Raw genomic sequence first — 13739 nt, 5'->3', positions numbered from 1 at the left:
ACCGATTATCACACTATAGCATGCAAATGCTGTTTAATTACCAACGAAACACTCACGCCGCAATGGACGAAAGAGGTTTTGCGCGCTGTAAAACCTAGATTTTACCCACCAGTTCGTTTGAAATGTCTACCAAGTCAGGACCAATGCGGTACCAGCTATTCCGGTGCTGCAATATCTATTTTGTCAGATTTATTTAGGATTTGACTTGATTATGGATCGGATTAGTGATCGGTAATTTTTGTAGTTAGCCTTATGGATACAGTTGATGTATGGTGCTCTCCACTTCCTCTATTCTACCCCTATCTCGATAAAACGAGGGTTTTATTGTTAGTTATTAAAGACTGAACAGTGAACTCACTATCCTAATTTCATGGTGGAAGCGAAGAGTCGTTCCACACAATGATAAATTCAGGGGAGTCACCCTTTACAAACTTTTATACTGATAACACTAATAATTAGTTTCACTGCATTGTAGAAAAGTCTTCCGACAGTCAAAGTCTATTTGAGTAAATCAAGAAAGAAAGTCCGAGTAAATGGTGCACAATAGCAGAAGCTAAGGAATTGAAACATACTGTAAGGCTACCAACACTATCATGGGACATGCAAACAATATACAGGAGAATGTGTTAACGTAACTAAAGAGATAAAATACTACCAAGTAGAGGTAATGGACATGTGCTAGTCAATATGGATAGAACATGATACCGCAAATGTACAGTTTGAAAGTTGATTCAACCAGTGTGCTCAAGTTTCAATCATTTCAATATACACTGTGTTATAGGATGAATAGTTTGCTCTTTTCCTCGTTACTGCATCAAAATAATAAGATTCAAAAGACTAAACTTTCTTTCCACTTGCGATTATCAGACTATTAAATCAGATGAAAAAAAGATCAACATAAAAAAAGGAAACACACACACAAAGTCAGTATGCAGGAGTAAATGCTCTGAAAAATTGCCCTTTAATTTCGTAGTACACTATCGTCAAACAGTCAACATCAGTATCGTGTGAAGGTCCTCCTAGTATTGGATCGATAGAAATATTGCATAAATAAGAAACAATTGAAAATAAGGAAATATGAAATAAAAATGATACTTAAGTAGCAGTCTTTCAAAAAATCAGAGACTGCCTATATCAAAATGATTCATGGTTCAGAAAAACCCACCTAACAAACGATGATTTTACAATGTACATATGCAATATTTTTGCGTAACAATTGTCCTTCCCATATTCACTTCTGTACTTTTGAGAACATCATACATTTACCTCTCACTAAAATAAAAAAAAATCTTTCCAAATCAAGAACAATAACTCTTGCAGAATGCCAATTTCATGTACAATCTATACGTTTTTTTCTCTATGAGAAATCATTACAGATATTCTTATAAATATATTATATCATTAGTTTGAACCAAATGTATATTGTACAAATAGACAGCAATATAAACGTTTGCTGTTGTGAACCTCAATCGTTTTAAGTTTAATACGATACTTTTACAATATTAGTAGTGAACAAACAATGGAATTTAAACGAAATAAGAAAATGCATATGATCTCTGTCACGGGAATCATCAAATTTCTGTTTTGGGTTTTCAGATAGTATGAAAAAAACAATGTATATAACCATAGTGCAACAACTTAAAGCTCCATATCTACATTTAGTTGATTTTTTTCAATTTTATCTGTATCACTCACTTCATTCTCAATAAACCAGATTTAATCTCTGTACGTTATTTATACTTGTGATGTTATTGTAAACTCATCTTTTTCTTTTTGGACCGATATTTATTCAAATAGGACCGATCAATTTGCATCTACGGAAGAACTTTACCGAGAAATTTGTCTTGTTCAGGCTATGCGGCCTTTGGTTATTCAAGGTCAAGTTCAACATATTATACAAGACCTAACGCAGCATTTCTACCAGTTTCGCCTTATTATAATTATACACATGTATTCAAAATATTATCATTGAAGAAATGAAAATAAATGCCCTTTATTTTAAACCTAATAATAAGAGGTAATTGAAAGAGCCAAATATTTTGCTTTCCTCACTGATAAAATTGAATTTTTTGCTATTTTAGAAAAATAACATTACTGCGTCCCCGGTTTTATGCTTATTTTAACATGGGTAGTCTATGGCAGGCCGAAGTTGACAAAAATCAATAATTTATAAAATTAAAAAAAACATTTAATATTAGTAAATATTTTTTAATATTAGAAATTCATTTTGTAATATCAAGAATTATTTTCTAATATTACAAATTCCTGATTTACTAATATTATAAAATGTCACACATTTTGTAGTATTACATATTGAATTTGTAATATTAGTAAATTAATTTCAAGTATTAAAAAGTAAACATCCGGAAACAATTTTGTGACAGAAAACGTTAAATCTACTTCTGCATGTCATTGAATTAAAAAGTGAGAAAAGTGTAAGATTTGTTGTTAATTTTGATCGCATGATGTAATCGCCAAGTAAGATGCGTTGCTACCTAGCTCATATTGGATTGCAAATCAAATATTTGTTTTCTTTCATCTCTGTTGTTGTCATCTATTTATTTTGCTTGAATTTTTGGAGGAAAAAATTGTGGACGATGTTTATGCAAATTAGGTGAGGATTCTTTTATCCATAATCATTCTTTTGATTACCGCTATAACCTTGGTTCCCTTGATTACTCTTTCATATATCTATGCTCACATATGGGTAACAAATTACACTTTGCTGAAAGAGTAATCAAGGGAACCAAAGTTAAAGCGGTAATCAAAAGAATGCAATCCAGGGACAAAGACCAGACATGGAAAACAGACATACACAATAAAGAACATAAAGTAACTAAAATCATATATACAAAGTAAAAAAAGCATATGAGCAACTCGGACTCCACTAAAAACTGGGAGCATGGACCAGGTGCACCGGTAGGGTAAGCGTCCTCTGCTTTTCTAGAAACACCCGTCGAGTTGCTCAAGTATTCGACTTTTTTTAAACTACCTTCATGGGCAATTATTAGCATGCTTTATCGATATAATCTCTTAAAATGTCAACGCAACAGTGTATTCTGACTATTTTCACTGCAATTCTAATTTCTTATGTTGTTGCAGACTAAATGAAAGTATAGATTTGAGTATTCTCTTTTTGAACTATCAAATATTTGAAATTTTAAAAACTTTCACACAAGAAGTCATGATAACTTAAGTTACAAATAGACGAACTTAATCTACGGATTAGAATGCAACTTATGCGGTCTAGAATATGTCGGCAAAACACAAGTACGAATAAACAAACGAATGTGGGGTTATCGTTCGGGAATTATTTCCCTCAAATTCCCGACAGATTTTTTAAACATCTATTTGTATGTATAATTTTAGTTACTATATGTTCTTTGTTGTGTATTTCTGTTTTCCATGATTACCGCTATAACCTTGGTTCCCTCGATTACTCTTTCTATTCCCCATATTCAGATAAAATCCCGACTCAAAAACATATATCGACGTTACTCCAAAAAGACGCTACACTTAGTTACAAATATATAGTTCTTGGTAGAGATTCCCCATACTTTGTTAAAAACAATTCCAAACCATCATCTTAATATACAGAAGAAGATGTTTTCAAAATGCTGGAATTTTTTTTTTATCGCCAACATGTGTGTCCACTGCAGTGGACGCGTTTTCAACAAACGCTCGGCATTCCAATCTTCACAAATGGTGCTCCACTACTCGCTGACCTATTCCATCACTCTTATGAAGCTGATATTTGATCTGATCCAAAGAAGGAACATCGTTCAGCTAGATCCTTTGATCTCAGTTTCCGCAATGTAGATGACGTATTATCGTTATACAATCCTAGATTCGTGGATTTTATACATCGCATCTACCCAAAGAATTTGAGATAAAGGATACTAAAGACACTGTAAAGTCACCCTCGTATCTTGACCAACACTAAGAGATCGATGGCAAAGGAAAACTATTGACCAAACTATACGACAAACGCGATGACTTTTCATTCCGTATTATCAACTTTCCTTTCATCTGTGGCAACATCCCTTCAGCCCCTGCGTTTGGAGTTTTTTTATCACAACTCATACGTTATGACAGAACTTGCCGCAACTACAGACTTTTTTACTCCGCTAGACTTCTTACAATTGGGCTTCTGGAATAGGATTATGTTGCTACAAGATTGAATTCATCATTATAGAAGTTTTATTGTCGTCATCATGACCGGAGATCGTTACGGTGTATTCATATGCACCACATCATGAGAACCGATTTGTTCATCGTGTCATAGTTTTCCTATCATCTTTCTTTTACCTCCGGCTTGACTTTTTATAAACAACTCGGTGGATATTTCTCGAAAGCAGATGACGCTTATCACATCGGTGCATATGGTCCATGCTTCCAGTTTTAGTGAAGTTCGAGTTGCTCATATACGTTTGTTCCTTTGTGTGCATAATTGTGGTTATTTTATGTTCTTTGTTACGTGTGTGCTTTCCTTGTCTGGTCTTTGTCTCTTTTGATTCCCGCTAGAATAGTGGTTCCTTGTAGTACTCTTTGCCATTCACTGAGGCTAGAACACATTGTTTTCTGTTTGATAGCTAATTTTGAAGCGGTTAAAGAGAAGATTCAGATACACAATATGTTAGTAGTTTAAGCATTAGGAGGTCATGTGGTAGACATTCGAAGGCTTTAGATAGGTCCAAGAGTATTGTTCCAGTGTATTTGTTTAGATGCATGGTACTTGGAATTAGATAGTACTTTATTCCTTTGGCATCTTAGAATGTCAATAAAAAAACCCTTGGCTACCACTCAATGATATCTTATTCACAATATCTTTCAAACTACATTTCGGACATAGACAATATTTAATTTCACACCTTCTGTAACTTTGATCCTTGACCTGGTGTTATATCACCACAGTAGGATGTAAGATACTTTTTTACATGCAAAAACGAGCTAAATTGGTTTTGGTACAGAGAGAATATTTTGCCAAATTCTTTAGAAATATTGAATTTTCTTGACTGTTTGACTGAGTTTTACATTTTTTTGTCTTTCATGTGTAAACGAGTTCATCCATTTCAATTTCAAGGTTTTCCTTTCTTGTATGCTTGAATATCGTTTATGGCATGATATCCCTTGATTTCATTGGTTTCTAACGAACGGAAACATAAAACAATTGAGAATAGGGAAATATGAAATAAAAATGATACTTAAATCATCCTGATGTGTATTCAATAATTTGTGAAAGTAGGCCTTACACAACATAGTCATGAGTGCAACGGTATCAAACGTGCTTTTATCGATTATAGCCACATTCCAAGGTAAGCATATAACAATATTACCATATGTGTACTATTTATATTTGTTGGATAATATTACCCTCAATTCTTATTGATTTTTCTAATTTCAACTGTTTTTGGTGACTCATCGAAATTGACTAATATTAATTGCCCTCTTCAAGAAAGAAGTTGCAGGTATGCATCGTGTAAGCAGCAATGTCAACATACGTTGAATGAAGAAATGTAAGCGCGGTGAACTCTCATTAAGTAGATGAGTATCAAGTTATATTTTATATCCTCGTTCATTGCCCTGTGTATATCATTATTGTTGAATTGTTCAACAAATTGACCAGTGAACTGGCTAGGGAATTTTAGCGGCTGCAAAGTAATATATTACCGTCAAATTTCAATTCCTATAAAGTGAAAAAACCCGTATCACAACTTATTTATAGAATTCATTTAAGAATAAAACTGAATGAGTTTTAAAAATGTAAACGTAAATGTTATTGAAGTGTTTTGTAGAATGTTTTTTTTTTATCCCTAGAACATACGAAGCAGTATTAATTCATCATGATATATTCCACATTAATACAATATAATGTTCTATTTTGGATCAAAATTACGATTTTCTAGTATTTAGGTAGTAATCAAGGGAACCTAGGTTCTAGGTGAAATCAAGAAAATGAGTTCATTATGTAGACTAAAAAACTTCTGTAGTGATGCCTTCAATCTTGTAGCAATAACGTAACTCTGTTCCAGAAGCCTAATTGTAATAAATCTATCGCGGTACGAAAGTTCTGCGTAGTTACAGCAAGCTCTGTCATAACGTATGAGTTGTGGGCACTTAAGGGATGTTGCCACAGATAAATGGAAAGTTGACAATACGGAATGAAAAGTCATCGCGTTTGTCGTATAGTTTGATCAATAGTTTGAAAACATGTGAATGTGAAATTTCTTTGAGTCATCAAAATAAACTCATTCTGCTCTACAGATTATCAAGTTTTGGAATCGTTAAAAAACCGTCATGTTCTGTACTGGTCTCCAGGGTATTAATCGATATATTTATCATTTTAATGCAAGTGAAGTTTATGTTACTTGTTTGAAAATGTTTATACGAAACTATTGAATTATTTTCAATTTACTAAAACATTTTACGAAGAGAATATATAGTTTATTTTTAGATGTTTTAGTAGATTTTTCAATAGTAAAAACAACATGTACACATATTCGGTAAGGATATTCAATTAAATAACTATTTTGTTTTTTTAATATCCCTGCCATGCCCAAAAAGTTTTACAAAATCACATATTCAGCAGATTTGTTTGAGAAATTGTTTACAAAAATACTCGAAATTTTGGACGATTTTTCATATGCATTATTCTTCCTATGATATTAAATAGCTATAGACAGCTCAAAACACGTTTGAATGATATTTTGATAACACTAATTTAACTTTCAATTGGCTCCAGTTTGTATTGCTGTAGAAGCGGGACATTTCATGGTAGTTCATGTTGCTAGTGCTATACATTTTATGTGTGATTTCTCCTTGTTTTCCTAATCTTCGGTTTTTACATGTTATCTATATTATTCATTTCACTACATTATGTATGCACGTAAAATTCTTGGAATGACTATCCACATTGTTTTAATCTAATATTTCTTTATATTCGGCTGCAATTAATTATTTTTGTCTGACCGGTTGTGAATGCATCATTTAGCACATGAGGATAATATTTGCGCCTTTGTTGCCTGTGCGTCAGGAAGTATATATGTAGAAAAGTAGGATTTACAATACGACCTTGATCTTTTAATTCTGCCTTCATTGGCTATGCTCATCTATTTGTAAATATTTCTAGTACTTTTTCGGTCGTTGTTCTTATTAAGGTTCGTCCTTGATAACAGAGTAAAGTGCTTTAATCTTTTATATTGTAGGTTTATCGTTTGCTGTTGAGGTTGTTTATACAGATATTAGCTCAAATAGATGCGTACTATGCAAACGCAAAAATTCAATGGACACGATAGCGATCTCTTGGATTGGACCACATGACATGTTACTAGCAGTAGGGGGTAAAGTTGTTGACATTAAGACGAATGTTAGGGTTACTACAAATGGAACGGATGAACTTTGCATCATGAACATAACATTTTCTGATTTAGGATCCTATAAATGCTATGAAGAAGATCCAAGCGTTCATCAAATATACGATATAAGGTTATATAGTAAGTATAAGTTCTTTGAAGATTTTAAAATTAACTCAAAGTAACGGTTTTGTCACAAAATAAAATAGAAACCAAACGCTAAATCGGTTGACCCTGTTTGAATACTTTCAGGGCATGCAATTCACATTAACCAAACAACAAATGATTTTGTTTCTACTGTACTTGTATATATACACATAGCTTTAACTTATATTTAGAGATATTTAGAGTTTTTTTTTTGTAAATCTTGAAATTCCGAAATAAATTGATCCTTTTCCTAATGTAAACATGTGATAATATAAGAAAAATGCAAACACCAATAAAGTTGAACGATTTACGAATTAGGAGCAACATATCATCATGCTATTCCTTGAAGGTTTTAATGATTATTCCGGTACTACAGCGGTTTAAAGTCAACCTGTTGACGTTTGTTTCTGATTTCAACATGCATTTTTTTAAAGAGAAAAATGTTTCTTGAAATGCAAGTTCTTGTTATAATTGATATTGTATTGGAATAAAAATACATTTCAGCTGGCCCCAAAACATCATTATTCACAAGTACAGCGAAAATCCGTGAAAGCCAAAGAGTTGTTATATTAATGTTCTAAGAGGCATAGAAAGAAAGCATCTTGTCGTATCCATGATACTTGTCGATATTAAATTCCATCGGCAGCTTTACAAAGTTCATTTTATGTGATCTACATTGTATATACAATACAAAAATACATTTTTTCAAACAAACGACTTCCAAAAGATCAGCTAGCGTTACAGCTATTTACGTGAAAAGTCATATTCAATTTCCGAGTAAGGCACTTAGTAACTGATATATGAAAGGGAACTAAGGTTATAGCGGTAATCAAAACGAATGTAATCCAGGGACAAAGACCAGACATGGAAAACAGACATACACAACAAAGAAAATAAAGTTACTAAAATCATACGTAAAAAGTAACAAAAGCAAATGAGCAACTCGGACTCCACTAAAAAATGGGAGCATTGACCAGGTGAACCGGTAAGGGTAAGCGTCCTCCGCTTTTTCAGAAACACCCGCCGAGTTGCTCATAGAAAGTCAAAGTCCGGGGTAGACAAACGAGGAAAGGAAAACTATGACCCGTTGAATAAATCAGTTTTCATGGTGCAGATGGATACACCATAACGATCCACGAGTTCCTGATGACGACCATAAAACCTCTGTAGTGATGACTTCAATCTTGTAGCAACATAACCCTGTTCCAGAAGCCTATTTATTAGAAAAGAAACACTCGCCCAGTTACAAAACATATTATACCTTACAGGAAATATCAGGATATCAAATAGGAGTAATAACGGAACAATCAGTGTAACTGAACATACAGAATTAACTTTGGAGTGCATAATAATTCCTGCTTTACCTACAGTTTTATTACAGTGGACATACAAAAATAAAACACTATCAACTGGTTACACAGATGTTTTAGGGTATACTTTCATGCCCTCGTTTGACGACAACAACAAAACGTATTCATGTGAAGCGTATACTGGTTCTAATAGACCAGAGTTCGTCAAAAGTGTTGCATTATATTTATTAGGTAAAGTATATATTTTTCAATGATTATATCTTTGAAGATGATTTTCGGATACATATGTGATTTCCATGTTATGATGGTAAATGCCATAAAGAAATAAATAACCATCTGCGCTAAATGACACAATATGGATCTCATTATGCAACTATTAATTCCCGTAAGCATGCATAGTACAACAATAATAACTGGAAAATTTATAGCAGTTTTAAGTATCACAATACTTATTGAAGGTTGGACGTAAACGAAATTACATTATACCATAATGCGCCATTAACAAGTGGGCTGTATGTATTTCAGATTTAACAGTCCTAATTTTTATCTGCTGTCGCTATATTGAGTAAAAGTGTTAAGCCTTGTTTGGTTATTTCAGTCATATTGTTCCTTAGCAACCAAAAACCTCGGATATATATTTGTAGTTATGGACTGTCAAAGATAAATTCATGTATTGGTTAATGGAATCAATAGATATGATATTTGGCCATTTTGTATTGAATTGTCTAATCATTTGTCAGCGAAATATTTTGAGATTAAAGTTATACTAAGGTGTAATAGCTAACAACAGTCCTTATTGTTAAATTGAACAGCTATCATGTCATGCATTTTAATATATTAATTATGATTTGAATTGATAAATTACGCACATTTAATTTGATTCTAGTCTCTCCACCTTCGGAACCATTGTACATTCAAATTGTTGAGTATGAAACGAGGATTTTCATCAAATGGCTACCAAATCCAGTCGGCAGTCACAAGTCTGAAACCTATACAGTCGAATATAGAAGGCATAAAGACACAGAATGGAAGACAATTCAAGGAATAACTTCAACACACATCTTCGTAAATGACTTAGTACCTAATACATTATACTTTGTACAACTGTATGCTGTTAATCAAGACGGAAAAAGTAACAGAACTGCTGAATATGTAGTAAAAACAGGTATATTAAATGATCTTCTTATCGACCGCTCAAACGTCATAGTACGTTGTAATTATAACATCTGGCACAAACGATTTCGGCTACGGATTATAGGCAATTGTCGAGTATCTGTGTAGTCATGAGATATATTCACTTTTACACTTATATGTTTTAGACTTCTTACAATTAGGCTTTTGGAACAATGTAGTGTTGCTCATTTACTTTCGTTGTACGTATTATTTTGATAATTTCATGCTCTTTGTAATGTGTGTCCGTTTTCCATGTCTGGTCTCATTCCAGTCTTTTGATTTTCGCTAGAATTTTGGTTCCTTTGATTACTCTGTTTTACTAGAAGGCAACCAGATTTGTTTTTCTCTGCATAATAAATATGTCTGACGTCTGTAAAACAAAACTATTCTTGACATTTACAAATACCTAATGCATATACATCTACAAGTTATAAGTTGTTTTCATTAATGCAACTTAAACTGTCTTTATAGTATAAACACTCGACTATAATTAAACAAACAAAAAAAAAATCTAAAAAAAACAATTAAAAAAAAAAACAAAACAAAAAAAACGAAAAACAAAACAAAAACAAAAACAAAAACAAAAACAAAAACAAAACAAAACAAAACAAAACAAAACAAAACAAAAACAAAACTGATATCGACAAAAAAAAATATCATTTTATTATGTTGGCAGCTCATGGTCTGCGTCGTTCGGAATTTTCCGACTGTAAAATAATGTGAATCGTTCCGAACTCTCAAAGAGTTGCCGAAGATTTAACAAATTATCAAATCAGTGCTAGAGATTTGCTTACAGAGTTACTAAAATATTTGCTTTAAAAAATAATGATACTAAGACTTTTGCTACAATTTCATTCTAGAGGACAAAATAAGCAACCAGCTTTTTTGGCCGTTGATTGCCGTTAGCTGTATTTCTGGAATTTTGTTAATATTACTCATAATCATAACAGGTAGGTTGAAAATGATTTTTCAGGGTAAAAGTCTGACAGCTTAATTTTTTATTGATATTGATGCTATTCATTATGGTAATTCATTATTTTACTGGTTTTATCTTAAATGCTACAGAAAGAGTGAATAGAGAACATAATGCATAGGTCCTGGCATCAGTAAATAAATGCTGAAGAAATAATTACAACAATGTTTACTAAAATCTACAAATTGTATAACAGTTTCTATTTGCAGTGTTTGAAACAAAAAGACGTTCTGTTGGCACAAGTTACTGTAGATCTAGGTTTGTAAAACTGAATTAGCAATAATCATTTACAAACAAACTAATTTATTTATGAAATATGTCATGTAAGAGTAATCAAGGGAACCAAGGTTATAGCGGTAATTAAAAGAATGTAATCCAGGGACAAAGACCCAACAAAGAACATAAAGTAACTAAAATCATACATACAAGGCAACAAAAGCAAATGAGCAACTCGGACTCCACTAAAAAATGGGAGCATGGACCAGGTGCACCGGTAGGGTAAGTGTCCTCTGCTTTTCTAGAAACACCCGCCGAGTTACTCATAAAAAGTCAAGTCCGGGGTAGACAAACGAGGAAAGGAAAATTATGACCCGTTGAATAAATCAGTTTTCATGGTGCTGATGGATACACCATAGCGATCCACGAGTTCATGATGACGACCATAAAACCTCTGTAGTGATGACTTCAATCTTGTAGCAACATAACTCTGTTCCAGAAGCCTATTTGTTAGAGTTCTAGAGCGACACAAAAAGTCTGCGTAGTTTCGGCAAGCTCTGGCATAACGTATGAGTTGTGATATGAACACTCCATACGCAGGTGCTGAAGGGATGTTGCCGCAGATGAAAGGAAAGTCGACAATTCTGAATGAAAAGTTATCACGTTTGTCGTAACGTTTGGTGAATAGTTTTCCTTTACCATCGATTTCTAACTGTATGTCAAGATATGACGCTGCCTTCACAGTGTCTGTAGTATCCTGTATGGGTAGATGCGATGTATCAAATCTCCGAAATTAGGATTGTTTAAAGATAATACGTCATCTATATAGCGGAAACTGAGACTGAAGGATCTGGCCAAACGATATTCTTTCTTTCTGATCAGATCAGCTATAAAGTCAGCCTCATAAGAGTGAAGGAATAGGTCAGCAAGTAACGGAGCACAGTTTGTTCCCATTGGAATGCCGACCATTTGTTGAAAAACACGTCCACCATACTGGACAAATATGTTGTCGATGAAAAATTCTATATATTTGTATCTAGGTGTACCATCGTTTTTGGAAAAAACAACGATATATAATGTTTTTAAGTCGGGATTTTAACTGAGTATGGGGAATAGAAGTACACAGTGTTGAAAAATCATAGGTTTTAATGCTATTATATTCAGATAATAGTCTTGAACTAATTATTTCCAAAAGACCTTTCGAATTTTTCAGGATCCACATTGAATTAATACCACTATGGGAGTAACAAGTGTTGTGGTAGGACTGCAGACCCTCTTTGACAGTTGTGAGTATAGAAGTTTAAAGTTTTGAAAGAGGTTTTGTAAAAATGTGGCCGTATTAAAGCCCATTATCACCAGCAAAGTTATCCCTCTTTGATAAATTGGTATATCTTTTAAGGTGATTGACTTCCCCATCTTTAAATTGTTGACATTATGTACTGCTGCGGCAAAGGAACAAGGCTATTATGGATTTTGGTAAATTAAAAAAAAAACTTAATTGTGACAATATCCTTCAAAGTATATAATTTTGTTATTTACTATTGACAGTTATATTTGTACTATTGATTAAATTTATTGATTATTGACAGACAAATTTAGTTAGTATTTCCAAAATAAACTTAATTTAAAATTAAGGATTATATTAAGTTTAGATTCACTGGTTGTTCATTTTAACTTTGTAGGCCTTCCTCTCACATTGAAATGATGACACATCCACGAACGAGGACAATTCAAACAATGTCAACAGCTCATTATGTTGATATACAGAGTACGCCTTTAGAATCAACTGTTTTTAATGATCCTCTTATTGGTATTCAGAGTCAAGAAGCAAATGAATGTGATTTAGATACTCATCATAATCATAACAAGAATATTGACGACGTGAGGGAGAGTTTATCCAGTGATGACAGTGAAACTGTATTAAAAACTGATAAAAAATATGAAATATTGTCTGCTATAAATACAGACTCTCATAACTACATTAAGATAAAGACCATGGGGGAAATAAGTCAAGATTGAAAAATGATAGTTTTCAAAAGCCTATTTGAAAATTTGCAATTTGTATTTTTAACGTTTAACTAACTCTTTTCAATGTCATTCATTGTTTAAATATAGAAATAGATATACGGATATGCAGTGTCAGAAGCATATATCAAAATATACTATTCCTTCGATGTTTATTTTCAGTAAATTAAAACATAAGGAAGAGGACAGTAACTGGAATTCAGGCTTATGTTTGATATATGAATTAACAAAAAATTCCAATATTATTCAACTTCATTTGGGAAACGATCATACTCACATTAGTACACTGATTAATGCTTATATAGGTAAAATAAATACTAGGGGTTGATCTCAAATAAGATTTTAAAGACTGGAAAGGATCTTATATTTTGTATTTATCAGTTAATCGAGAGAAAAAAATTACTCGCGTCTATGCACCACATAATTCTACAGTTGTCTTCACATATGCCTTAGTCACACCATATACAGTTACCCTATAACTATGTACTTTTATCCTTTACTGTGAAATCAGCCGATTTAGTTTCCAGCATTTTCATTGCAAAA

At 32.8% G+C, this 13739-nt stretch overlaps 1 protein-coding gene across 4 annotated transcripts; it reads left to right on the top strand.

Moving 5' to 3' along the window:
* Positions 1 to 5189: 5189 nt before the first annotated feature.
* Positions 5190 to 13382, top strand: LOC148608634 (neural cell adhesion molecule 2-like). 4 transcript variants are annotated; one of them, XM_088546372.1, is made up of 7 exons: positions 5190 to 5315; positions 7206 to 7493; positions 8870 to 9040; positions 9696 to 9974; positions 10843 to 10932; positions 11165 to 11213; positions 12854 to 13382. In XM_088546372.1, exons 1-7 carry the CDS (start codon positions 5264 to 5266, stop codon positions 13188 to 13190), a joined length of 1266 nt encoding a protein of 421 aa, XP_088402498.1. In that variant the 5' UTR covers positions 5190 to 5263; the 3' UTR covers positions 13191 to 13382. The 4 variants fall into 4 exon arrangements, with proteins under 4 accessions (XP_088402498.1, XP_088402496.1, XP_088402499.1 ...); XM_088546370.1 differs by having other exon boundaries at positions 8768 to 9040; XM_088546373.1 differs by lacking the exon at positions 8870 to 9040.
* The last annotated feature ends 357 nt before the right edge of the window (positions 13383 to 13739 follow it).

Source organism: Perna viridis, chromosome 9, assembly GCF_037379345.1.
Source record: "Perna viridis isolate PV_CMFRI_1.1 ecotype Kerala chromosome 9, ASM3737934v1, whole genome shotgun sequence".
NCBI classification, from domain to species: Eukaryota; Metazoa; Mollusca; class Bivalvia; order Mytilida; family Mytilidae; genus Perna; species Perna viridis.
Note: the sequence above shows the minus strand (reverse complement) of the source record. Positions and strands in the feature narration are given on the sequence as shown.

Coding starts and splice junctions, on each gene's coding strand:
- LOC148608634 (XM_088546370.1), top strand. CDS start 5,264: ATGAGTGCAACGGTATCAAACGTGCTTTTATCGATTATAGCCACATTC. Junction 9,041..9,695: donor TGTTGCATTATATTTATTAG/GTAAAGTATATA, acceptor ATTTGATTCTAG/TCTCTCCACCTTCGGAACCA. Junction 11,214..12,853: donor ACAAGTTACTGTAGATCTAG/GTTTGTAAAACT, acceptor TTAACTTTGTAG/GCCTTCCTCTCACATTGAAA.